The sequence below is a fragment of the Excalfactoria chinensis genome, chromosome 14 (assembly GCF_039878825.1).
Source record: "Excalfactoria chinensis isolate bCotChi1 chromosome 14, bCotChi1.hap2, whole genome shotgun sequence".
In the NCBI taxonomy this organism is placed as follows: domain Eukaryota; kingdom Metazoa; phylum Chordata; class Aves; order Galliformes; family Phasianidae; genus Excalfactoria; species Excalfactoria chinensis.
In genome coordinates this window covers 12483536-12510775 of record NC_092838.1, presented here as the reverse complement: position 1 = coordinate 12510775, position 27240 = coordinate 12483536, and the positions used below count along the sequence as shown (strand labels likewise).

Below are 27240 nucleotides of genomic sequence, written 5' to 3'. Positions count from 1 at the left end.
CGGCGCGGCGCTCACAGCGCTGTGGAGACCCGCAGCTCAGCGCCCCCCCCCACGGCCTCGGTCTGCGCGCGGCCCGCTGCGCTCCGCCTCCTTCCTGCCCTGCGCGCGGCCGTTGGGCGCGAGGCCGGCGGCTGCCGCGCATGCTCGGCCGTCGCCTTGGTTTCCGTGCCGCGCTGGGTTTGATTCCTGTGTTGTAAAGCTGCGGGCGCTGATTTGTGGCAAGAAAGTGAGGATCGGTGTGAGTAGAGCTGTTCGGCTGTCCCGGAGCCTTCCTCTGAGTGTTGCCTGACGGAACGGCCTCGTTTCTGTAAGCCGTAATGGCTAATTAGGCTGTGTGGAGCCCCGGTAGCTGCAGCTGTGTGGAATGGGAGTTGGCCACCACATGTGATTGAATCCAGGCCCTAAGAAACTGCCAGGACAGACGGGCACCTTTGTGCAGCAAAACCAAACCTGCTGCCGCCGTCGGGGTGATTTGAGGCTGGCCCTGGGTCGCACTGCCACAAACTGAAGCTCTGAGGAGTTACTGTAATTATGGTGAAGGGCTGCGTGGTGATGCGGCGGGCTGTGCAGGCTGCCCTTCGGTGTCTGTTTGGTGTCTGTGTTGGATAGAGGGCGAAATCTTTGTGTAAGAAGGCAGCTCGGAAGGAAAGTAGAGGTTGAGACATCTCAGTTATGGCAAAGGATAAGAAGAAAGATGGCAAGAAGTCAGAGAAGTCCGTACATCCTGTTCCTGTGCACAGTGCTGCAGCTGAGAGTGACCCCACAAAGCTGACAGGTCTGCAGGACTCAGCCAATGGAGTGGAAGAAGCACAAGCAAGTGCAGTGGAATCAGATAAAGTATCAGATAAAGAACCAGAGAAAGCAGAGGAACCTCCCATCCAGGATGTTCCTCCATACTACGAGGAACCCATCCTTACTCAGCTCGTTGTGAAGCGGTATGTTTGGTACAAGTCTGTCAGAGTGGGAATTCTTGTTTAGGTATCCCTGGAATACCTGCTACACGTAATAGAAATACAGGTTAGGCTCTTGATTTGAGGCACTGAGTGAAGTTCAGACCCAGTAGCACTGGGTGCCATGTTGCAGTGATGCACTGAGATTTTGCTGCCTTGTTTGGGTCCTGCAGTGCTGCTGGCTCTCATGGCCTGCTGAGAGACTTGTTCTTTAGTATGGGCTAAAGGTGCGGGCACTTCGTGTAGAAAACAGATTCACATCACTTAATTGCCACTTGTTGCAGCCCTTGAACGTTTAGGGCTCTTTGTATCCCTTATGAAAGCCCTGAACTGAGGGAAACAGGTGAATGCTATTTCTTAACAAATCCTTTGGTAGTTCAAGGGAAGTGTTTCACTTAGTTTCACTTACTCACCAGGTTGCCTGGTTGTAAGCTAATAAATGCTAGCAGTATGATGATGATGTGATTGTAAAGGGGAAAAAGACTGAGATCTGAAGCAACAGAGTAATGGTATAAAATACTACAGGCAAGATGCTTAAAGCTGCAGGTGTTGTATCTTGTGTAGAAAACAGAGCAAGGGGCCTGCATGCAACCCACAGTAAATCAGAGTTATTTTATGTCTGCAGCAACTTGGAGTGTTTATCTCTTTGTTTTCTTTGCAGCTATGAAGGTGACAAAGTTCATAGGCTGTATGAGGGTGAAGGTGTTGCATTTTTTGAGGGAGGAAATATATATAAGGTGAGTGCCTAAATTAGTAGTAGGAATCAATCAACTTAATCTTTCTAAAATAAACGGTCTGTTTCTTTTCATGTAGATGAAGGCTGAGTGCTTGAAATGTGTGAGTGTCAAAAGCTTTGCTGGTTTCTAGCATTAAAACTTCAATAGAAACTGTTACTGGGAATTTCATATGTTTGTTCAGGTTCTTGTGGTCACTGTTGCTTTTGTTGTGGTGGGAATGAATTTGCTAACAATGTCATTCTCTTCACTTTGTAGGGCATGTTTTCTGAAGGGTTTATGCATGGACATGGGACTTACACGTGGGCTGATGGAGTGAAATATGAGGTAAAGTGCAATACAACTTACAACTGAACACTATTACAGCCAATTAGATGTGTACATTTGAGTAAAGAAGTTGTGTTACAGTGATTGGTACAACACAGTTGGTAAATGCAGAACTGTGGCAGCGATCTCAGTAACAAAACTGGGTTCTTGGAGAAAGCTGGTTGTATCTTCCTTGCTTTGAGGAGGAACAGAGTCCTGTGCCTTATGTTTTTTAAATGCTGTAATTTAATCTTTTAGGGAACGTTTGTTAAGAATGTGCAGATGGTTAATGGATGCTATACCTGGAAGGATGGCAGTGTTTATGAAGGCTCAATTGAAAACGGACTTAGGCACGGATTTGGCTTTTTCAGGAGTGGTATCCATCCGGTTTCTTACATTGGTTACTGGTATAAAGGCAAAAGATATGGAAAGGTAAATAAAAATGGCAAAGGAGAACACAGGGTTGGGTAAATATCTTCTAGAAATGCAATTTCTTTTCTGTATAGGTTTCACAAAGTTGTCTTATATCACTACACATCCTGACACTATATAGAGATTCCTAGATGATAACAGCACCTTCTACGAGGACATGAATACTAAGAGACAGTTGTGTTGGGATCTTGTTTATAGTAGAGAGGATGAATGCTATGTCAGAAGAGTAATTGGTCTGTGCTGTGGATCGTCCTTTTGGTTTCTCCAGTTGACAAAGTCAAAACAGCTGCCTACATCCATAGCCACAGAATGATGTTGCTACCCGTAAGGGGCAAAGTGATCACACCTCCAGGATGCACTTAGGCAGACCAAGGGACATTTTTTATGTGTATGGTTATTTAGGTATTGATTTATATTGACTGGACTCTTTGTTTCAGGGCACCATTTATTATGACCAGGAACACATGTCTTGGTACTCAGGTGAATGGGTAGATAACGTCAAAGAAGGGTGGGGAATAAGACGGTAAGGAAGATATCACTTTGGTTCTTTTTTTTTTTTTTTTTTTTTTTTTCCCCATAAAATATCACACTTTTTTTCCTGTTGTTTGAAATCAGATGCAAATGCTACCGTTTCATAGTCATATGTATTTTCTGCAGTGGAATCAATAATTGTATGAAATGCTTGGTGATAAAGCAGTTCTTCTCTGCAACTTAAACTTGTATGTTGGTGTATTTATCTTGGTTATTACTGAAAAGAACGTCTAAACAAGATGAAATAATTCCACCCCAGCTCTGGTAGATCGGAAGTCAACGTTTCAAAACCAGTCAGTTCAATTGATTTGAATGGGTGGAAATGCTTTTGTGATTAAATGAATTATTTGGTCTAATGATACATAAACTAATAATTTGTGTAGTTGTGATAAAGGCTCTTCAGAGTGAAAGATCAGTTCATGTTTTTACAAAGGTTTGTAAATTAAAATTGAGTAAAGATTGCATACAGTGAGACTTGCGTATCCATGTCGAGCCAAATTAATGCTAGTATTTAGCAGTAAGAAATGCTGAATTTATTAACATTGAGGTTTTGCATAAACCCTGTTTTTATAAGACCCACTTAGGAGCTCATTCCTAATGAATCCTAACCCTGCTTAAAAATATTTCTCTCCCAGCTATAAGTCTGGAAATACCTATGAAGGTCACTGGGAGAAAAATGTACGTCATGGAATGGGAAGAATGAGGTGGCTGACAGCTAATCAGGAGTATGTTGGACAGTGGGTGTATGGCGTACAGGTATTAACTGCTTCCTCGGGGTCTCTCTAGTTGAGTGTCTGTCAATCAGTCAGTTAAAATTCTGTAGGTATTGTGCAGTATTAAGGAGCTGGATGTGATTTTGCTAGCAGAGATTGAGAAATACGCTTGTTGTAACTTGATTCTCATGTTAGCAGCGCTCACCTTTTTGTAAAGGCTTTTAACTCAAGTTTTAAAAATTGTAATTAAAACCTTCTTAAGTGACAGAAAGGAAGTTAAATGTTTGCTGCTTGTTTTGTCTTGACATATGACTTCACCGTGACCTGTATCTATCAGCAACAACTCTTAGAGATGTCTGGATTGTTCTCATTTGTAAGGGCTTGGGCATGTAGCATTGCTACTGGAGCTGCTCCAAAAGTAATGCCTCCTGCCTCATTTTGGCCAATGATGTCAGAGGCAGCTGTTGGTGTGATGGCAGCAGAGGCTGAACCTTCCCACCAGCATTCCATGATGTGCTGTCGCTGTGTGACAGATGGCAGCAGAGGGGCACTGACAGAATGGCACCTGACATGGGAGTGTGGGTGGAGCAAAGGGGTAAAACTGAATTCCTCTGTGTAGAAACAGTGACACTTATCGCTGCTTGTGAGTGTTTATGGAGACTGAACAGTGGCTGTGAGTGCAGTGAGGTGGTGTGTTTCCTCAGTGGTGATAGCAACAGTGGGTCACATCCGCTGATGCAGATTTGTACATGTGCAGTATGCAGGCTCTTATTCTTCACTGGTGGAAATACATAACTGATGGTGGTGACTGTTAAAAGTAGTGGTTTGTAGCTGAGAATTGGCTCTATGAAAGATTGTTACTGTGCTCCTTGGATCTGTTGTAGTTTCCCTGGAAATAAACAGGAGGCGTTACTTTCAGAGTGACTTATGTCATTCTTTCAGAATGTAGTCCTTGTAGCTCTTCCAGAGACTTTTAAAAAATATTTTTTAAGACAAAAATATTCTTCAGCATGGATATGGCACCCACATATGGTTCCTGAAGAGAACGCCTGCATCTCAGTATCCCTTGAGGAATAAGTACAGGGGTGACTTTGTGAACGGAGAGCGCCACGGCTGGGGGACGTTCTACTATGCCAGTGGAGCAGTGTATGATGGAGAGTGGGTTCATAATAAGAAGCATGGCAAGGTATGTGCTGATAAACAGTGAGACAAACTTACAGGCAATGCCAGAAAAGACCTTTATGCTCTTGCATAGTGGATTTCTGGATTCCTGTACCAAAAACTACGTTTCATTTATGTCATGTATGAAACTGAACATAAAGCACAGAGAATGCTGAAAGCAAATGGGGCCCTCTCGGGGACCTTCCTGGACCACTGTTTGACTCCATAGTTAGAAGCATGTTATGCATATAATGTAATACATTTTACTATGTAGATTTTCAGTGCAGTGTCTGCACGTTGACTTTAGCAGCAGCTGCTCAGTACTTTTCCTCCTGTGAGCTAATGAAGCTACCCTTGCACAGAGGAGTTCTCATATTAGTAGATTATTTTGTTTTTTAAAAAAACTAGACACACAACTATGGGTAGCTTGTTAAAATTAAGAAAGACTGCACTTTTCCTGTATGGGGGGAGTGTTTTTCTCTCAATGTGTTATAAAATTAGAAGATATATTGACAGTTCTTTAACCCAGCCATGTGCTTTAATGGATGACATAATATAAAAGCTATGAAAAGTTCTTTGTTTTACTTTATTTCGTAGTTGCATTTTAATCAAGATGGTTAAAAGTAAGTTTAATTGAGAGCGTTAACCAATTGAATGTCTGTAGGGCAAGTTTGTCTTCAAAAATGGAAATATTTATGAAGGAGAATTTAGAGATGATAAGATGGTAGAATATCCCGCTTTTCAGCTGGATGCAGTGAGTGCTGCAAGGCTGGATGCCACGTGCTCAGGAAGTTGCTTTGGCTCTGGTGAGTAACTTAACACAAGTTCTAACAGCTTACCTTTTGTTGCTTGTTTTTCTATAACGTGAGTCTGATTGTACTTATTCCAAAAATACAGGCCGATTTCTGTGGAGAACTTGGGTGAAGACAAGTCATTTCAGTAGTTAATGCTTTTTGCTTCTATTTGTCTTGTTTCTGATATGTGGCACTTGGGATGATGAGTTCCTACTGCATTTTGTAGCAGTTTGGAAGCCATGTTGACTTGAAATTTAATGGCATGTGTAATATCTGTGGTTTTTTTTGCTAGTGGTTGGATTTGGGAAAAAAGCTGCTTTTTGGTGGTTATTAAAGAATATTCTGCTCATTATAAAGGAGGCTGTTATTCCCTGAAGTTAGTAAAATAAGTTGGAATTGTGTATGTTTTATTTTCCTCACGTGTGTGTATTTAGTTTTCTTTTGGTTCTAATTTATTTGTGTATTAGAAACCATCAGAACCATTAATAACTCAGAAAATCCTTCTGCTCTGGGATCAGATATTGAATTAGATATATCCTCACTGCTTGACTTGTTGCCAAGGGAAGAGAGACAAGAAGAAGTGAAACAAGTAAGAGCTTTCTGCTTGGGGTATTTAGTTGTTTGTTTTTTTTTCTCCAGCATGTTTCTTGTTGTCTTATTTCTGACTTGGATGAATTAAAGTCTTTCCATTCATGAGTTATTCAGAAATCCAAAGCCATGGGAACAGGCACAAAGAACAAATAGGCACTATTAACTCTTCCTAAGCAGCCACTTGGAAGCAATAAAAAATATGTAGTGTGTTTTGAAGGGCAGTCAGCAGCTGCTTCCAGTTACTGCAGGGTTTGTCTGCTAGCAGATAGAGACAGATTTATTTTTGTCCATCACCAACAAATAGGTGTTGTAACTTCCTTTGAGTAATGCTGTCCTGAGCCCTAACCAGAAACATACTCTGGAGTGTGGAATTTGAAAAATCAAAGCTTTATGTGCTCCATATAAGCTGATTTCTAATTGCTATGAGACTGTACTGAAAACATATCCTGCTTGTTTTAGGTAGAATTTGCTGTGTTGAGACATATTACAAAACTGAGAAGAGTTTACACATTTTACAGCAGTTTGGGCTGTGTTGATTCTCCTGACAACACCTTCCTTATGACCAGACTCCAGTTTTGGCGGTTTCTGAAGGACTGCTGCTTTCATCACTCCAGTATAACTCTTGCTGAAATGGATCGGATATTGAGCGGTTTGTGTTTCCACAGATTCCAGATTAGGGTCTGGAATCAAGGGATTTTATTAGTGAAGCTGTACTCTTGCAGTTAAGTGGCCTGGAACCAGTCACACTGTGCCTGTGGATTCTCGGTGGTTGTATTAATGCTTTTACAAACACTTCAGGGGCGTGAGAAAAAATGTGAAATTAAAATACCACTTAAAAATGGCTCTGAAGAGCTCTCTCTTTACAAGCTCTATTTGTTCCTGATCTTGCCATTACAGTTAAATGGAGTTTTAAGAACTTTGAGAAGGACAAGACAAAATCTTTAATATTTTTTTTCCATGTTCTTAATTGGGGTTTGAATGTAGTATTTTTTCTCTTCTGTAGAACTAGTTAGTGAGTCAGCTCTATTTAGACTGCGGGTGGACCTTTAGACACAGAGGCATGCAGTACTGTCCCCGGTACACAAACGGGTTAACTCCAGCTCTGCTTCACCTTCCTGAACGTTTAGAAAGAGAGATGATAAGATTAAGCTATAGATACACTGTGTTCCCTTGCCCTGCTTATTTGAAGATGATGCAATGCATGGTCTGATTTGTCCAGGACTGCTGTTTTACAGCAACAGTTAGGGATGAGGAGGGTAGTAAAGTTATAAGCTCACTGTGGTCATATGGATTTTAATCTACATGATGGCAATAGAGGGTATTTTTTCAAATTTTTTAGGTGATAAAACACCACTTGAGGAGATACATTCCCCATATGAGACTTTACTCTTTAGAATGTTTTTATCTCACCTTATTCGCCTGTCATTTCATATCTATCACAAGGAGCACAAGTAAGTTTCATCTTTCAGTGAAATTTATTTCAAAGTCATGGTTTATTTATTTATTTATTTATTTATTTATTTATTTATTTTCTTCCCCTTTCCTTTTGTTCTTCTCTGCACAAGGCATCTGCTTTTGCCCCCTTGGTTGTTCATTCTCTGGTATCTGTTCTGATACCAGGCCAGGTATCCCAGTAACTGATTCTGAGACTGCTAACAAAGTACTCACAGGTGTGTTTTTGCAGCAGCCACATGTTAGTGCTTTGGGAGCTGGTGTATGTACATAGTACATAGCTTTTTATTATGCTATATAAATAGTAGCAGTTGTTTTCAAATAGAAAGGTAGAGCGTGGAATTCAAGTGGGCTTTTGATCCTACTACATGAGGGTACTTTAGAAATATCTATGTAATTAATGAAACAACATTTTCATATTGAACGTAAATAAATGTGGAATCTTTTCTCTTTGATTCAGTGAGTAGTAATCAAGATGGCCTTGAGAAGAACTGTTTTCCAATAGTCTTGAATTCCACTGAATTGTCCAAAAAAAATCTTAAAGTCTTGCAGGATAAATGTACTCAAGCAAAAATAAAATCTTTCTTTGTACTTTTTGTGGGGGTGGGAAAGAAAGAAAAGTAATTTTTGTTTCCATTGTAGAGATAAAGGTCCTTATCTGCAGAAGTGTTTCATTGCAATGATGTCCAGGAATGTTATTCCCACTGCATGTCATGTTCAGGGTAAGTAAGAATTTCTTCTGTGCTGTGTGCAGTTCATCAATTATTACCACAGCCATCCCGGTCTTACTGTAACCGTTGCTTTTTCCCAATGAATTTTTTACAGGTTCCTTATTTTCTGAACACTGTCGTGCTGTTTTTGCCATGAGGTACATTGACAAATGCTGGGAAATATACCAAGCTTTTTGTCATCAGAATACCAGACCTCCGTTTGAACCCACAATGAAAATGAGGCAGTTCCTTTGGATGTTGAATGTAATCCTCTAACTGCTTTTTTTCTGTGTGACTAGATGCACTTTGTTCAGTTTATATGGGCATTTTAAAGTTCTGCCTGTGACTTCTGTACAGTTGGAAAAGTGTGAGCAATGCTGCTTGTACAAACTACCTGACAGATGTTACTGGCACAGCAGCACAGAAGCTTATGCACTTTTTGCAGGATTGCCTTCTGAATTCTTGATTGTTTCAAATCATCAAGCCATAAACAAATGTTTGCCTTTTTTCCCCCCCTATAAAATATATATGCTAATGTATCATGCTGCTACAACTCAAAGATTGGGAACTTCTGGAGTAAATCAGTAAAGAATTTTAATAAGGTATAAATTTAATGTACTGCAGCTTGGTCATGAGATTCTTTACTGTGATTCAGCAATCCAAGGCTAGATCCAGAGGCCTGGAACAATTCCAGCTGATTGACAGTGATTCAGAGTCCAGTTCTCTGTTGAAACCCAAGCTTTCCTTTCTCCTTGAACTTTCTTTAATGAAACTATCAGATGACAAAGTTGTCGTATGTGATATTTATGAGCTTTCTTGAAGTTTTTTTCTTGTTTCTGACTTATCAGAAAAATTCCTATTGGATTCTATGGGGCCATGGTTTCAGTCTATCATTAATTTTGTTGTGGAAATATCAGTTGAAACCAGTACCGATTTTGACACAGGCTTTAAAGAGCATTGGGTTAGGTCTGTTAACATGTGATCTTTGATCTTCCTCAGGATTTTAAACTTCTTGGCAAACAATTGACTGCTTCAAGACTTGTGGAAATACTTTTCAAAGAAGGTCCCTTTCTACATGACAGCAGCAGTAGCAACCTGGAGCAGGAGGTGCGTATGGTGGCAAAAATAACAGCACGTGTAGTTCATTGCTACAATGAACAACAATTGAAATTAATTTTAGGAAGTGTTGCAGCTCCCTGTCTGCTAGAACAGGACCACTGTACTGTCTTTGTACAATCTTTGTACTGTTATTATTTTCTGTTGCTCTGTGCCTCTATCTTCTAGTTTAGCTTAGTGTTCCATGTTTTGATTATTACTGTACCTGTGAGCTGATCCTACAGATAACCTTGACAGAACTGTAACACAGGGTGCGATACCTGGTTAGTGATGTGTGAACTGCCAACTCAATAGACAGCAGATGTAGAAGGTTCCTCAGCTACCAGCTGGCATGCCACATGCTTGAAGAACTGTTCTTGTTTAGTGACAGTCTATTACAAATGCCACAAGTGAATCTGTGATTTTAAACAATATCTGGTACACACTGTGTGTGTTAATAAAGGATTTGTTATGCCCCTGTTGCTGGGGGTTGTAGAAGCATCGTACGCAATTGCACATGGTAAGTTTTGGCAATGCTGTATGTTACTACTCAGAGAAGTTTCTTGTGACTCCAAGTACAACAGAAATCCTGGTGACATTTTTAAAGTGACTTGTAGAAGGCATAACACAGTGTGTCACCTCCTGAATTTTTGGTGCTTTGGCCATCTTCATTTTTTCATCTTCATTTTTTTTTTTAGTTCCTCGCTTGCCTAAGCACAAGCACCTGTACTGAGATTGTGCAAAAATTAATGAATGAATCACTCTTTGTTTTTACTTTAGCTGGTTCTTCTTGAATTTCTTGAAGCTCTTCTTCATTGTGCATTAGTGTATGTTACCAGTGATATGATTAAGGAGCAGGTAGATCAAGATAACGGGAAAAGTAACTTCAGAGCGGAGGGTTTCTCTGAAGGAACTGCAAACGTGCCTGTCTACACACAGAATTCTCTCTCCCAGGTAAAGTGGATTGATTAAATATTATTACTTGTCCACTTAAAGAGAGCAAAGTCAGGCCCTGCAAAAGCCCAAACATGGGAACTGAATTCCTATTTTTGTATAAACACTCATTTGAAGGAATCCTGGTTTCCTTTGTGTTTGTTGCTGCCTTAGCTTGTAACATCAGCATAGATGCTTCTAACATGCGTGCACATTTTTGTAAATAATTCTAATTACACATAGAATGCTTGCAAGTCTCCTTCTGTTCAACAGGTGGAGGGACTGATGGCAGATGTGCCTCTCCTGCTTTAAGTGGAGTATCAAAACTGATGCGTAAAAGTGTCCTTAAAGCTGTTGGTGTATTCCCAGAGGATACACTGTGCTCTTTTGTTTTTGACAATTTTTTGAATAGTGATTTAGTAGGTTGTAAGATGCTGCCTGTGACGCTGGTGCACCCTGCTGTGGGTGGCAGAAAAGCCAAAGTAATTATAAGTTTTGAAAGTGGCTGGCATTTCACCTAATGTTAAATATGTGTTTCCATGCCTATATATATGTATGAGCCTAAAAGTGGTGCATTTCTATAGCTAACAAAGCATTTGGTCCTGTAAGAACCCTTTGCTAGTCTTCTTTAGAATAGTAGTTAGTGTTTTCTACATAAACTAAAGCAGAACAATGTGATTTCAGTATTGAATTTCAACACAAGAGCCAGCATTTATTAACTGAATTTTAAACTTCTTGCTAGGTGCTGGAACCTTGTGAAGACAGAGGACAAACTCTTCAAGAATTTCAAATAGGTGAGTACTGTAGTTAATCATAAGCATCCATAGACAGGGCTGATAAAGGAGATATGCTCTTGCTACATCTTTAAAGGTGATTAAAACAGTAGTTAATTGCTGAAACAGTTACTGTTACTATGTGGGCATACTGTAATTATGGAGGGCAGAGGCATTCTTTTCTGTACTTACCCAAGGGGTTTACCTCTTCATGTTTGGCTTTGAACAGCTGCTATGCTCAGTTGGGTGAGTTTCAATCTCTGAGCTTTCAGTGCTTTTTAATTACAAACTATCACATTTTTCCTTAAAAAAACTAATTTGGAAGCTTTTTAAAATTGAATTCTTACTTGTCTGTCCCATACATTTGGACATGGAAACAGAAGGTTGAATTCTGTACTGCATATCCATTATAGATCTTTCTATTGGCACAGAAGATTTTCAGCCACCACCACAGCTGGAACATCAGTGGCAATTTATTCTTGTTTATGCTGAAGATCAGCATGCAGAATTACAGACAGAGTCATTCCAACTTTTCTATGTTTGCAATCCTAGACAGTGTCCCGTCTTCCCACACAACTCATGGCAGCATTGAAGATGTTCAGCCATTATCCAGTTGGGATACAGAAGAAGAACAAGATTTCTCTCCAGCATCAGAATTGATAAGTAAAGCAATCCTATTCTAAGACACAAAATCCTCCTTGCCTCTTCTTTAATTGTGACATTTTGTATATATATTCAGATTTCAGCTTATCACAAGAGGGCAGTAGATGAACATCATTCATTCTGGAGATGAGTTTTTGAAGAAAAAAAATTAAGAAATTATTTAAAAAACAGCGAGATTTAATCAATGAGAATTTTCAGTACTCATAACTTAAATAACTTTCATAGTTTTGAAATGCCACATCTTATGTGTAGGGCATCTATAAACTTGTTTTATGTGCTTTGTGGGATTTTCAAACTTGGACAAATACTTTACAGCTATTTTTGGCTTTTTTTCTTAAGTTAGGAATTGTTACTTTTATATTCAAGAGCAGTGTGCCACTATTGGCTCGGATAGAACATTTTGTGTTATGGCAGGCCAACAACCATGCAAAAGAGTAAGCTCAATGTATTTTCATATGCAGAGGCTACTACCCTTATTGTTATTCTCACCTTTAATGCCATCCCCCTTCTGGCTGGTTAGCTGGCCTGGGGCTCTTTGTGTTTGTTAGTGTTACACAGGCAGAGAAACTGAATGCATGAAGTAGACAAGGTTCTTTAAGAAGGTGTTCTTTAAGAAGTCATCAGACCTTTCACTTCAATGACTGAGAAGTTAGATCTGAAAAAAGCATTTCTTAAAGAACCACTAGATGGGCTCTAGGCTGCTTTGTCAATAGATACAGCCATTAGATGTATTTCTGTTCTTTCAGTGGACGTTTCCATCCCTTTGTTCCCCCACCTACAGGAGCCTTAGGTACTGAACTGTCATCAGATTACGGCATAATTAAAACATTTGTCATAGGATTAAAGGGGAATGTTTATTCTAACATTGTTCCCAGAGATGAGGACTGAAGGCCTTCCAAAGGGCCATCCCTTTCCACTTGCAGTCATAAGCTACTCACAGTTGTCACCTTGTATTCTATGCAGAAGCAAATGTGCGTTGCCCACAGATGTGGAGAGGAGGAGCATCAGTGCAGCCAGACTTATCTGTCAGAATTTCAGATTTGAGATGTTATATTCCAAAAGGTATTTGGAATAGGAATATTCTTACAAATACACATTTAATTTGCATGTTGCAGATGAACTAGAAGCTCAAACTGGAAAAGATGAGGAATTTGACTGGTGGATGTATCAAGTGCAAATCTTTTTTACAAACAAGTTGTTTCCAGCCTATGAGCATGAAAAAGCATTGAAGGCAAAAATAAGAGAAAATCAAATACAGAATGCTGAGTTAGCTGAGCTGAGGAGGAAGAAGGATGAGGAGATAGCAAAGTGAGTATTTTACCTTCTATTAACAAAATAGTACAGCCTACCACAACCAGCTCATCTAAATACAGAATGTAACATGCAAAATGTAACTTCTGTGACTTAGTGGCTGTCAGAACTAATGATTACAGGCTGCTTTCAGGATACCGAAATGTCTTTCCTGGTACTTAATCCCTGCTTTATATAAGGGGAGTCAAGTCAAATGTGTTTTTTGCATACTGTAAATTGGACTTGCAGGACTAAGCAGCTGGACTTCCTGCTTCTCAGTTCATACTGTGAATATAGTTGCAACTGCTTGGCCAGTATAAATGTGTCTCCCTCACTGCAGTATGTAAATTTAAATCTTGTTCACTCAGACTTATTGCTGAAAGAGAAGCAGAAGATGCAAAAAAGCAGAAAGAAGCTGCAGAAGAAAAAGGGTCACTGGAATCCAAGAGTACAATTTCTAAGGAGTTAGAAGGGCCTGGGGCACAGTTAGCACCCCCTCCAAAGGAAGAGGCATCTGCTGTACCACCCCCAGCTGCTACCAAGGTGCCCACAGGAAACAAGAGGAGGAAGAAGTAAATCTTCTGATGAGATCCACTAAACTGACAAGTATGTAAGTGTTCTTTGAAGAAAAAAATACAAACCAAACCCCACACCAAATAACACTTCCATAGACATCCAAATCACAAGTGCTATTAAACTGAGATCTGCTGTTTTTGGAAGGAAACTGAACTTCAGGGCCAGCTGTCTGATCTTAAACAAAGGGCACTGGGAAAAAGAATATGTGGGCAGTTAAATGAAGTGTAACCCTCTGCAGAAATGAACAAAGCTATTCCAGCAATCAGCATTAGATAATTAATTAAAACTTGTTTCAGTGTTAAGGTGATACAGAACTTACATTCACTATCACGACGGTATTGCTAAAGTAAATGGTTTCATGTTGAATCAAATTTACATACATGAAGTAACTCAAGTAAGTATTTTTTGTGATCGAGTCTGTTTGCATTTGGGGAATACCTGAAGGTAAGAATTTGACAACAGAAGGGGTAAATCGAAGCAGTTGTTAAAAACAGGTCAGCCTAGAAATGGAACTAGGAAGTTACTTGGCCAGAGGTCTTTTGTAACCAGTCTACTTTCACACTGCATCAGCATGACATCCTGCTCGTTTCATACAAATCAACACAGAGATCCAAAGATGCCTTTAAAAGTGTAACAATTATTAGTTTTATTTTATTTTCCAGTAAAATATTCACATAACATCAGAATGGAATGGTACAGGTGAATTCAGACTGTTTTTTTATTTCTTTGCACATACATAAACTTTAAAATCTAGAAATTTCACGATCAGTTTACAGATTTTAGTAGAAATTTTGATTCTTACAAAGCAAGTATTGCTTTACTATTGTCCTTATTCCAGTCAATAATATGACTAATAACTTTTCATGTTGAACAAGTGTCTGACGTTGACATCTTTCTACATCAGTCCTTTGCAGATCAATCCAAGAAGAAAATGTTATTAAATTGTGTTGCACAAAGCTTCTTTACTTCTTCTGTAAAACAAACAAAGACCCAACATTTTTAGGAATTATTACATTTTAAAGGGACCTATTGTAAGAACTAGGCCTAGCATCAAGTAGAATATAATTAAATAGACAAAAAATGAGAGGCTCTGCTGTAGAAATTTTTTTTTGTTGTTTTCAGTAAGAAAGTTGAGTTGAGCCAGAAATTGCAGTCTGTCTGAAAGAGGAGCTGTAAGTGGCAGAAGTGTTAATGATGAGGAGTTGGCTGGACTGTCTGTCTTGTCAAACCTCTGCACTGCAACAGTGGAATACCCAGCTTCCACACAAGGAAGTATATTATAATTCCTTTTCAGAGGAAGGAGAGATTACTGGAGTCTGTTACAATGAATCAAGTTGGGAAAGCTTTTTGCTTTTTATGGTTTGACAGACAATGGTGCAGGGGTAGCAGCACTTCCTGGGCTTGTAAGGCACACAAAGAAACATGTACTGGTCCTGTATTGCAGATTGATCCTGAAGAATAACTAACAGTCATGTAAACCATGCAACCAGCTTCTCTTCCTAAAATTTAATTATTATGCTGTCATCTTTAAAAAAACAAAACAAAACTAATTCTTTCTCATCACCCATGTGAGAGTACTGCCTCTTACTAAAACAGAGTCACAAAATTGCTGCAAGTCATACTCAAACTACTCCTCTTCAGAGATTACTGCATCTTCATGTACGCTTGCCCTTTAAGAGTAAATCAGTCTTCAAAAAGCATTAACAATAGACAATAATTGAATGAATACCAATGACAGGAGAGACATGATGTATAAATAACCTACTAATGCATCACCAACAAAAGTCAGATGTAATTATTTTCAACTAATACACTTCATTAATTGTTCCCCAGCTTCATGGAGTGCTTCTCTATGTTCAAGGAGGAAGAATAACTCACTAAATATTTGGCAGCCATTCTTAAATGATGGTTCTGTTTGTTTTTTTTTTTTAGCTGATGGAAGGCAGACTAAACACTTATGGAAACTTACCTTGTGTTGTCTACATTTTGGATCAGATGGATTTTATTACTTCTTCACAGACAGATACTTTAGCAGTAACTATTTAAAGGTAATAAAAAACAATCCTTACCGTTAACTTCAATCAGATTTGCATTTTTCTGATTCAAAATGACATATAATTCTCGTTGGTCAGACTTTTTCCCAACTACCCAGTAATCACTCATTGCCTTCACAATAATTTCCTCATCTTCATCAACTCTGAAAGAAGTTTCAGAATGTAAAGGTGATGGCTAACTGATTTTCAACAGTTTAGAGTACAAATGATTATGAGTAATGTCCTAATTCATTATGTTTGCACAGTATCAGAGTGCTAACTTTGGCATAATTCATCAGTCCAAGATGAAAACTTCACAAATAAGCTGCACAGAATGCTGCGGCCATCAAAGAACACAGTTCTTAATTTGGCTGCTGGCCAACCACTCTGCTGCTCTGAAGAAAACACTTCAGAGAGTTCAGGACACGCTTCAAAAATTGCTTTGTGCGTGTGACCAGAGAACAGGTAGAGATGCTGTGATGATAGCAGGCTCTCACATATCGAGTTGTTAGACCTACAGCTCAACCATGCTGAAGAACTAGGTCTGTTATGTAAGGCTGTCACTAACCTGGTACTTCTGTGTAATATGCAACTTTTTGACTTAAAGAAAAATGAAAAACTTGAAAAATTCAAGTGGAACAACTGCTAGTCCCTAGTTAGAGCTATAGACATCATAGGCATTGTGTAGTGAAAGGAGGGTCTCTTCACTGTGAAATAGGTAAGAGGATACCATTTACAGAAAGCTAGTTAAGCTTTCTAGGAGCAGTACTGCAGTAACTGCAAGGTTTGTATTCCATTTATTGTCCAGCCCATAAAAGCAGCCAGCTATTTCAGAGGAGCGTATGATACAGTAGGCTGAAGGAGGTTTCCCTGTTCTTTATTTTACTTAGCCTGAGATTAGCCAGACCTACATACAAAAGTACTAGATAAAGCCCCAGGTCCCTTCTGAGTTTCTTACAGTTTCTCTAAAGCTTCAAACAGATGGGGTTTAATAATATAGTACACAGGCCCTGGTTCTTTCTTTTATTTTTTTTTTAAAGCACAAGAAAAGCTTATGTATGACATACTGCTTCTAACCACTTAGTATGACGTCCATCACAAAATCATGAAAGACCATACAGAGCTATGAAAGTCATCCACATCTAAAAGGCACAGAAGGTTCACAAATTAAAATCATCTAATGGCAGAAGGACCTGTAAGACTATTTAATAGTTGAGCATTACCTAGAGAAGTCACTGTTGATATCACCAAGAATCTTCATGAGGTCAGGATGTACAGATGCAAGTGATACACTGGGTGTTTTCCTCATGTGAATGGTACTCTTCTCTGCAAGGTTCATGTGATTGAAATAGATGAACTTAAACTGAGGCTCCTTCTCAGCCCTAGAAAGATTCAGAAAAAGGAGAAGTGATTTGCAAATGTTGCCATATATTATGTACTGACATAAGCACAGGACTCGGAGAGAACAGTTATCAGCTAGTCAGTGTAAAACTGAGACCTCCTGAAATTATTTTCACATTGAAGAGACCAAGTAAGACTCGTAGCAAAATCAAAGTTCATTTCAATACTTAAATGAGAAAACAAAATGAAAAAAATCCATTTTTCCTCTTCCTGGGCTACTAAGAAATAGACACACTGGAGTCTGACAGCCTGGTCCCGTGTACCAGCTGTATTTTGTTTACACCTTTCTTATAAGCTATTTTTTCTCCACTGTTTTGTTTCCTTGCCACGTTGGCTCTGATTGGTTTTTAAACAGAGGCTTAGTCTTTAAAATTGGGAATCTTCCATTCACCTCTTTAATTTTTCTATCACAAAAAGAATGAACTACTCTGCCTTGATCAATGCAATTAAAGATTCCATCATCAGTTGCATGGCCAGGTGAGACTACTTTCAAACTCTTGTTTTGGTTATTCTTTTCCATTTCCTCTTTTATTACTATAATAAAACATCTGTCACTTACAGCTGTAATTCTGTAAGAACAATAAGAAATTAAAATGGGCAAAACCTGGCTATAGCGAGTGGTACCACAGGCTATGTATTATTCAGAATGAAGGAGATACTTTGATGACACCGGTCACCTTAGCATACAACTAGATACACTTTCTCTCTGTCACTCCAATGAATTAGTTTCAAGAAACTGTATCATGTTTTCAGGACACCATAGCATTAAACTTTAAAAGAGTTAAAGCAGCCAAAACCAGTCCCAGGTAACATGAAAAGACCCCCAAGTAGGCTGGGAAAGCAGAAGTCAAATCAACAAAAGAAGGGAGGTGGGCACAGAGCCAGCAGTGTTTTTTTTTCTTTAAGAAACTCCAGTGTTGGAATTGCCCAGGGGCTGTCTGTCAGCTTCAGGAGATTCTGTCTTGCTAAGAAAAGTTGCAAAATATAAACTGAAATTAAAGCTTTACAGGAACTGCTGCTTTTCTATTCCAACATGCAGGGAGATAGATGGTAACAATGCAGACTGAAGTTTTCTATCCTGTATATATTTCTGTCAAGCACGGCGACCCACGCAGAACTGTGCATCTCCACAGGTCAGCCAGTTTCGTGTTCACATATGAAATAAGCAAAATCCAGATATTCTGTCTGTACCTGAATACCCTGTTAACAGCTTGGGAATGAGGTTGCGAAGTCTTAATTGATGACAGTTAAGAATTATTATCTTAATGTTTACGTGACATTTTTTTGCAGCAGTTCTGCATTTAGAGGAAAAAGGTTTCAGCTACACAATGAACATTCATTCCTGTATAAATAACATGCATGTTATTACTTCAAGGAGACTTGAATATGCAACAACAGGGACTTTATAAATGCTTAAGGTACAGAAGGGTAGATAAATGTTGTTTAACATACATACACAGCTAACTCAGTTCTTTCAACATTTAGCATCATGTTACTCATATAAGCAGTCCAATAACAATGATTTTTAACTAATAGAGCACTATGGCAGAAGCAGAAATGTGGTACAAACCCTGATATTCTCTTGTTGATGTTGTATTGTTCACATATGTCTGATGCTAACACAGTGAGCTGAGGCCCAACAATGCTGTCCAGTTTACGGCAAAACTCCAGTGTGGGTGGAATGGAAGCTAGGTGGTAAAGAAAAGGGAGAAGTGAGACTACCTTCCAACAGTAGAGAGGGTACAGTTTCTGCAGTTGCTTTCCTTAAACGTCACTAGAAGCCCTTGGACCAGTTTTTCTTTTAATTATACTCATGCACTGTGCAAATCATCCGTAAAGTTAACTTTAAGCAATACTTAGTCATTTTATTGCATCAGCTGAATTACCAGTGGAACAAAATCAAAAGACTGATAAAAACATTCAGGAAGAAGAAACTCAAGTAAGAAATTGAGTATTTTTCAAGAGTAAAAAAGTTTTATGCATTTTCTATCAACTGTGTCTCACTTTAGAAGTGATACTAGCAGGTACTTACCATCGATCATAAAGCAGACAGCTGCACTCATGGCCTGGAACAAAAAAAAGGAAGTTAAAACACAAAATCATTTACAACAGGTTACTTCAGCCACCTCAAATAAATGGCAGCATTTCAGTGGAGTCACACATTGGTTGTCCGGTTTTTAAAGAATTACCACTATTACTAAAAATTCACCCAGTTTAAAGGAAACCCATCAACGGGATAATCTCTTTGCAATCATCCATAACACTGGATAGGTAAAATCTTAAGACCTGTGTATGGGAATTGTTGAATCACAGCCTGAACCACTGATGGAGCACCTGGGGAAAGAGCTGGTCAGCTCTGGGTGCACAGGTGAAGGCAATTCACCTGTGGGACAGGAAGAGGTGGAGCCTGGCTGCACCCTTCTCAGACCTTATTTAATAGCTGACTGCTACTGGGGAAGGACCCCTTCCTGGTGAAGCTTTCCCCTGTGAACCTCAAATCTTCTGATACAGGTGAGCAATCTTCTTACATTCCTTTATAGCACCTTTCTGTTGTACCAATCCTTCTGTCACTACACCTCTGGTATAACACCATTCCCATCATATTGATCTGTCCAATTGCTACACTCTGTAAATTGTGCTGAGATTTAAGTAGGAGAAATGTAAAATGTATTAATAAATGTGTTCTGTGCAAGGACATATATCTGCCATGAATTTCCTCCCCGCCTATTAATACAATATAAAGGCAATTATAAAATCACAAAGTTGAAGGCTGGTATTTACTTGCAATAAAGCATTATTTTGTGAAGGGTACAGGAGGGAGGATTCAGATTTTAAAGCTTCTTGCTCAAAATTTCAAAGAGACTTCTGTCTCCTTAATCTGGTCCTATCAATTCATGTCTGTATGCAATTCACAAGTACTTCACATCACTGGTTTCTTTATTGTATACAGATTCTTAGATTTGAGGAATAATTGCAGAGAAAAATGCAGTACCTTATAAACAATTAGATGAAGCTCTTCGTAAGTGTCTCCAGTATTAACAAATATTTTGGGGAATCTGCATTTTGCTTCTGGATCATTAAGATTTAAGGGTCCAGTAAGAAACCTGTAAAATAATTTCACAGCTCAGATGGGATACATTCTTATGTTTCAGTTTTTCTTATTTAACAGATGTTTGTAGAGTTAGCAACTACTTGCATGTTTGAGTGGATCTGAATATGATGAGTACTGAGCTATCTGGAGAAACAGAGCCCTTTTTCACTGCTAGTGGGATAGCCTGCACCCTCTGCTTGCCACCAGTAGCTTTATGTAGAACAGCAGTGTACCAGAGGAACTTAACTTTGAGGGGAAAGCCAGGAGAGCTTGTGCCATTGCTTCAGTCCCAACAGAATACACCATATCAGGCAAAGGGAACTACAGCATTTAAAGAAAGATGTCCAAATCCTCAATTATTCAGATGTTGCCCAGTTGCTTCCATGCCCACCCTGACACACTGAGTACAGTATCACTAGAAAGATGCACCTTTGTCTCACATGCCTGACTGAAAGGAAGTGTCCGGAACACTGCCAGAACTTTTCAAGCAGAACATTAAGAACAGTGGGGAAGAAAAGGCTTAATTCCTGTTGCTGCATACTTTTTTTTTCCAGAGGTAAGGTTTTACTTTGTGCTGACTGACTACTGTGTGGCCTATGGAATAAACTATATGTGGAACGTACATCCTGAAATAAATTCTTTCCTCTCAAACATTTTGCCCTCAAGGGAAGCAGCAGTAGATGGTGACAGTTATTAAGAGCTACCTTCCGTAATGTTGTAGATTTCCTGGCATTTCGGCCCGTATTGGAGAATCTCTTCCTGCTAACTGAAGCAAAAAGCAACAAGAAAAAGCAGCTTAGAGGTATTTCCTGATAATTTTTTGTGGACTATCTTTAAATCATACCAAAGCAAACCATTTGGAGAAAAGATCACTTGGCTGAAGCGCAGGAGTTGCTGACAGGGCATTCAGATTTTGCATTTATTAATTTTTACAAGTAATTTATGGAGCTCTGACAAGGTGGGGGTGATGGGGAGGGGACTAAATCCTTGTGGTCTGAACAGCATTTCGCACTGAAACAAACACTGTAAGTCAAATGTCCTCTTTTTGAACAGCTTGCTAAAAGCCATGGAAGCTTGCTTTTCAGTTATAGGAGATGAAAAGGTTCTGCCAGTAACCTTTCAAAGCATATGCCAGTAACATTCAAAGTACCAGCAGGATTCTGATATACTATAATTGATAGGTGTGAACATTACTGACTCTAGTTGAGTGCCCCAAAAGCAGCAAATCTCAGACATTCCTAAACTGAAACTTAAAGTAAGGAGAAGAAGAGCTGCTTCTATTTTAGACTTCAGTGCTACAGGATAGATAGAAAAAACAAATTTGGTGTGTCATACCTCTGGCTCCATGTGTCTTGGGAACAGAGATGTTGTGAGATACTTGTACAAGATCCTCATATCGTCCTGTTCCAGTCCACTCCTAGAGCACAGGGAGATGGAAAAATGCAAATTCTGTTTGTCCTGTGGTGCTCAGGTCACATTTTCCCCCTAATCACAACCCAGGCAGAAAAACAGAACTAGGGTAGGTAGCAGCATTTCAGTGTCTTGGTACATTAAATCTCAGAATATTCATTTTAAATAAAATATTATTTTATTTCCTAAATTCAAAACGCATCCAAGTCTGCTTTAAAATAGAGTCATGTTCTCCTGCTACTAAACCACATTCAGTGTCATAATTACGTGGCTTAGGCACAAAGTGGAGTTGTTGGGTTTTTTTTTAATCTTTCCCAAAAGAAACAAGTTTTTGCATCTGAAACAGCTCAACTCTTCTGTGAACCTTCAAACAATAAAATGCATAGCTGTGAACTGCTGTGCCCTGAACAGCTGTGCTGTGCCAGTAAAAACCCCCCAGATCCCACAGAATAAATTATTGAAGTACCTACCAGATCAGCTGATCATTGTAGAGAAATGCAGTATATTTGACTATGTTTAGGCTTTCTTCCATCCTATTAATAAATGACTGAATTTTCAAGTAAGTCATTTTATCCAGTGGAAAGAAGCTGATTCCACAAAATACATCCAGCAGATCACAAGACTGTAAGTGCAGTGTCTGCAAGTACTAAGAGAATAATGGCCATTGTTTTTGAGAATTCAGAAAGCTTCCAATGTGTAGATTTAAATGACAAATTTGAATCCAATCCCCTGTAGTCTAGGCTAAGGACCCCAAAAAACTTTCAATTCTGCTTGTGCAAAGTTTTCCTTTGTGTCAACAAAATTCTAGGTCTAAGCTTACTATTATTTCATTGGCTGGCTTTTAAGGAGAGCTCGAGATCCTCTGAGAGGGTAAAAAAGCACAGCCTTTCACATCAGTGTTTAATTTCAGAAGTGGCTGTGGAAATGAGCAGATTAGCTCGTAACATGCAACAGAAAAGATTATTCTCTTTCTTGATAGCACATTTAAAATCTCTGGGTAAAGCTTACAATCTGTCTGGCATCCTGGTCTGTGCAAGATGAGTTAGCCAATGGCTCCCTCTACAGTCATTTCACATTACCAAAACAATTTCTTTGCTACTTAGGACAGCGTGTATTACTACAGTAATACACTAGAAGGGAAATGTCCACAAAAATTAGGTTCATAGACACAAGACAGAATAGCTGAAGTTATTTCTTATATCAGGTTATTACAGATTTCTTTGTCTACCTGGTAAAACAAACAAAAAAAGCTGCATTCAACCAGGCACAAACACACAGCACTGCTCGGGTCAATCTGCCCATCTTAGCAGAATGATTTTCTTAAAGTTTGTACATTTCTAAATCAGATGAGAACATTTTTGTTCACATTTACTTATTCCATGGTTCGTACAGACAGTATGACAGGTCTCTGTCACAGTTTATATCTCATTTTCTTTCACAGTTTCAGTGCAGACCAAGCATGCCATCAATGTTTGGCCAATTAATCCAATAAGCTTTACAGCAGAACATCTGCATGAAAGTGTATTCTAAGCATGTCTTATTCTCCAGGAGAAAGAGAAGCATTTTTTCCCTTGGGCTTCTTGGTTACACAAATCTCAGCACCTGCTCTTTTATCTTCAGCAGGAACTCAGAAAGGAAAATAAAATTTTAAGATTAAAGCTTTTTGGTGGCAGCAGTTACTTAACAAGCCCTCCTTGTGCTGCCAGGATTTATTCGAGGGCCTACTTCAGTCTTACAGAAAACCAAACGTGCAGACAGACAAAACTCCAAAATGAAACAAAAACCCACAAAGAGAGCAAACTTTTTTAAGCACCAGGCTAAATGACTACTCTCCACCTTTATCAGAGCTAGCAACAGTCAGACCTCGGTGACAATTAGTCAGAGAGATTAACAGCTGACAGCAGTGCTCAGCTTCCTTCTGTGCAACAGACACATGGATGCCATCTTCTGAAGGCAGCCTGATGAGACTCTTCATGTTGAAATTCAAGATTTTGCTAGATGTGACTATTTGAAAGTTACATGAATAATACTTGATTGACTTCCTGCTCAGAAATAGGTTTTACTTTCCATCTTTTTGCTCAGGCTCAGTTGAAGCTGAATACTGAAGACGAGTTATAACCAAGTTATAACCAAGGCTTATTTTCTAAAACCTTATCAGGTGTGACTACTGATCCCAGTAGGAAAGAAAATTAGCTAAATATCACCACTCCCCATTACTTCACAGTACTATGGAACCTGAATGTCTGTGCATGTAGGCTGTGCAATCACCATCCCCATATTTTCAAGAGCCAGGTTGGATGGGGCCCGGGGCAATCTGTTCTAGTGTCAGATCTGGAGGTTGGTGGCCCTGCCTGGGGTGGGGTGGTTGGAACTTGATGATCCTTGTGGTCCCTTCCAGCCCAAGCCATTCTATGATTCTATGTTAGCAGCAAACAGAAAGTATTTGGAAAGAGTGAGTAACCAGACTTAGTGTTGTTGCTGCATTCCTGCTGCGCATGCATTACAATCTCACTGAAGCCACGTACAGAAGATTTTTGCCATTATTCCCAATGCACAATCACACTGTATGTGTTCTTACCCGGTGGAAGAATTTCTCTAGTCTCTCCTTCAAAACTTTTACACCTCCATCTTCCATTGCTTTCAGAAATGTGCCATTGAAAAGCTAGTGGTGAAAAGCAGTCAGTCAGTTGTGTCGGTGCTTTAATTTCTTGCAATTTAACCATGAATGTAGCTAGATTACAGTAAAGCTCATGTTCCTCACTATTTCAACTTTGCATAGATCCAAATGTACCCCTTTATTGGGAAAGTCTTTCCAATCTGCAGTCTCTCTCTATATATAGTAGCAGAGTCAGAATTAAATAATTCTCTATTAGTAGCAAAGTTACTTATCTGTGTTACTTAAGCATCTTATTCTCTAAAAGTCAGATTGATGGCCTTTATTCAGCATTGAATATCGAATAACCATTGCTAATATCTAATACCATCAAAATCAATTGGACTTGACAGAAATTAGAGGGCCCTTATTTCTACAGTAAGCTAATGAACTAATGGTAGCAACTGCAACAGCTGAATTTTTCTCTTCCATCACCACGATTACAGCTTCAGGAAGAGAGCGGCCAACAACAATGAGCTTGCACATCCACATGGTATCATGAGGATTTCCTCCACTGCCCAAAGAGCCTTTGTGTTATTAACCCTACCTTGTACATGCTGTAGCACTGCTGCAGGACTGAACTATAGACCTTGTCCTGCAGAAAACAGAGCAAGGCGTTAGTGTAAGCAGAGGTAGTTATTTCCAATCATCTGGCTGAGCTACATGTAAATGTTTGCAAAGAGCAGGCAATGCACAGATCAGTGACATCGATCTCTGGAAACATAAACAGCATTTCCAGTCAGCATACAGAAATTACTTTATACCTCTAAGCGAAGAAAATGAGTCCCCTCACATTTAGTATCAAAAGGATTATTAACTCACACACATGTAAGTTAATCAGTTATATTAACTGATTAACTGATAACTCAGTTACAAATACTGTATTTCCCTAAGGCCAGCAGTTAATCTTATTTCTGACTGTTTTTTCTTCTTTCTCAAGAAAAAAACAACTTGCGTATTTCTGACGGTACTCTTAAAACACAACATAATCGATTAAAATGGGAGGAGGAAAAAAGAAATAAAAATGAATTCAGTATTACCAGCAATTCTTCTTCCTGGTACTCATAGACTGGCTTTCCATCCTTGTGTTTTTCTATTATGGGGTTTCGTACAACCTAGAAAGTGGAACAGGCTGGCATTAGACAATGCAGAATGCATTGAGAGCATTCTGATATGATGTTTTAGAAATATGCATATCATGTGCATAAGTACCATGACCATCCAGAAGTTCTCTTCAGGTTCATGGAAAAACTGCCTGTTCTTCTGCGTATGGAGGGACTTTGCAGGTTTTGTTGGACTAAAGGTCCTGGAAAGAAAACATACATGTAGATATTTCTGTACACACACAAAAGAAAAGCTGTATGGTTGGGAAGTTTAAAACTGTTTGCACAGACAGAGTGAGCCACGCAGTCAGACTCCATACCTTGTGAACTGCACTATAGCTTCACATAGTCCCACATTTCTAATTTTTTCATTCTTTTCTACTTCATTTGGGTGATAGAAGAGAATCTTCTTCTCTTCCTAAAGTTTGAAATAAGAAGGAAAGCAAAATACATTTTAACAGCATCAGGGTTGAAGAATATGCAGCTCAGTTTGATTGTTTTTAAGTTCTAATCTCTGAATCTTTGAGGAAGAATTAGATCTTGTACCTAAACAAGCCTCTGCAGTGACATAAAAGCATAATTAAGCACACTTCAACAGTCAGCCCAAGACATTCCAAGAAGGTTTATAAATTCCAAGGCTATTTCAATCATCGCCAGTTCAAAGCAAGGCCAGTTTCAAAGCCAGATCAAAGCACAACCAGCTTCAGAGCTTTCAGCTTTGTTATTAGCTAGATAAAGTAGATGGCGTGCTAAAATTACAAGTGTCAGCAGCACGAAACACCGCCAGCGATAACCTGGATTAACCCAAGTTTCGTAGTAAGTTACAGCGCGGCGGATAAAGCCGCGATCCCCAACACAGCGCGGCGGCCCGGCCGCAGTGTTTTACTGGCTGCCGCAGCCGGTCCCGCTTTCCGCTCCCCCGGCCGGGCACAGCCGCAGCGCCGCGCAGCTCCCGGCCTTTGTTCGCTGACCGGGCGGGCTTTGGAGCGGACCCCGGGGCCTCTCTGTAGCGACCGGGCCGGGCCGCTCCTCTCCCTCTCGGCTCTGCCCCCAACTCCGGTACCTCTCCTTCTTTGGGCCCCAGCTTCGGGTTGTAGATGAAGAAACTAAGCAGGGTCGGAGCGAGCTGCTTCTCCTGGCCGGCTCCCGCCGCCGCCATACCGAGCCGTGAGCGAGCGCGCCTGGAGCCGGCCGCCGCCACACAGCATCGGGGAGCAGCCCGGGGCCCAACGCCGGCACCGGCCCGGAGCGCTTCCGCCTTCCTCCCTGCACTCCGGAAGCGTACGGCGCCATCCCGGAAGTGCTCCCGGGCCGACGTGCGCCGAGCTGCGCAGCGCCCCCAGCAGGGCGGCGGACCGTCGGGCGGGGCGGCCTCGTGCCCGTCCGTGAGCTTCGGCCGCAGCGGAAGCTGGTGGCGGTGCGCGGGTCTGAGCGCGGGCAGCTCGCACACATCGCGGTGTGTTACTGATGGGAACCCGAACTGCACGGTTACTATTGCTGGCACGAACTCCTGCATGGGGCTAAAGACGGGACACCTCGTGCCGCCTGGTCACGGAGGGAAGATGCGGCGGAAGGTTCCTCACAGCCGGGCTGGGCTGAGGCCGAAAGAAAAGGCGGTTTTGTCCCGTTTCCATCCCGCACTGCCCGCACTCCGCGTCGCATGAAGGTGCTGCCTGCGGGCGGGGCCGGGCTGTGCGCAGTGCCTGCCCTTAGGATCGCGTTTGTGGTGATCCACAAAGAGGAAGCGATCGTAGATTGGATTGATGTGAGTTATGGCATCTCTGATGTGCGGATTAACGGGGCGGGGAGAAACTTGAATTGTGGTTCCGATTTCAGCCCATCTTC

At 40.2% G+C, this 27240-nt stretch overlaps 2 protein-coding genes across 2 annotated transcripts; one reads left to right on the top strand and one right to left on the bottom strand.

Annotated features, from left to right (window-relative positions):
- Positions 1 to 150: 150 nt before the first annotated feature.
- RSPH10B (radial spoke head 10 homolog B) lies at positions 151 to 15783 on the top strand. Its single transcript, XM_072348852.1, has 20 exons — positions 151 to 935; positions 1612 to 1687; positions 1943 to 2011; positions 2249 to 2422; positions 2860 to 2945; positions 3589 to 3709; positions 4676 to 4852; positions 5492 to 5633; positions 6089 to 6210; positions 6672 to 6861; positions 7552 to 7663; positions 8307 to 8386; positions 8490 to 8638; positions 9374 to 9481; positions 10250 to 10423; positions 11145 to 11196; positions 11728 to 11838; positions 12954 to 13146; positions 13497 to 13738; positions 15637 to 15783. Exons 1-19 carry the CDS (start codon positions 673 to 675, stop codon positions 13702 to 13704), a joined length of 2607 nt encoding a protein of 868 aa, XP_072204953.1. The 5' UTR covers positions 151 to 672; the 3' UTR covers positions 13705 to 13738; positions 15637 to 15783.
- Positions 14320 to 26668, bottom strand: CCZ1 (CCZ1 homolog, vacuolar protein trafficking and biogenesis associated). Its single transcript, XM_072348854.1, has 15 exons — positions 26459 to 26668; positions 25716 to 25813; positions 25505 to 25598; positions 25333 to 25407; positions 24840 to 24887; positions 24218 to 24301; positions 22110 to 22285; positions 21565 to 21646; positions 20934 to 20995; positions 20131 to 20242; positions 19171 to 19204; positions 18709 to 18826; positions 16961 to 17119; positions 15774 to 15901; positions 14320 to 14675 (listed from the first exon to the last, which is right to left on the bottom strand). Exons 1-15 carry the CDS (start codon positions 26552 to 26554, stop codon positions 14620 to 14622), a joined length of 1422 nt encoding a protein of 473 aa, XP_072204955.1. The 5' UTR covers positions 26555 to 26668; the 3' UTR covers positions 14320 to 14619.
- Between the last annotated feature and the right edge of the window lie 572 nt (positions 26669 to 27240).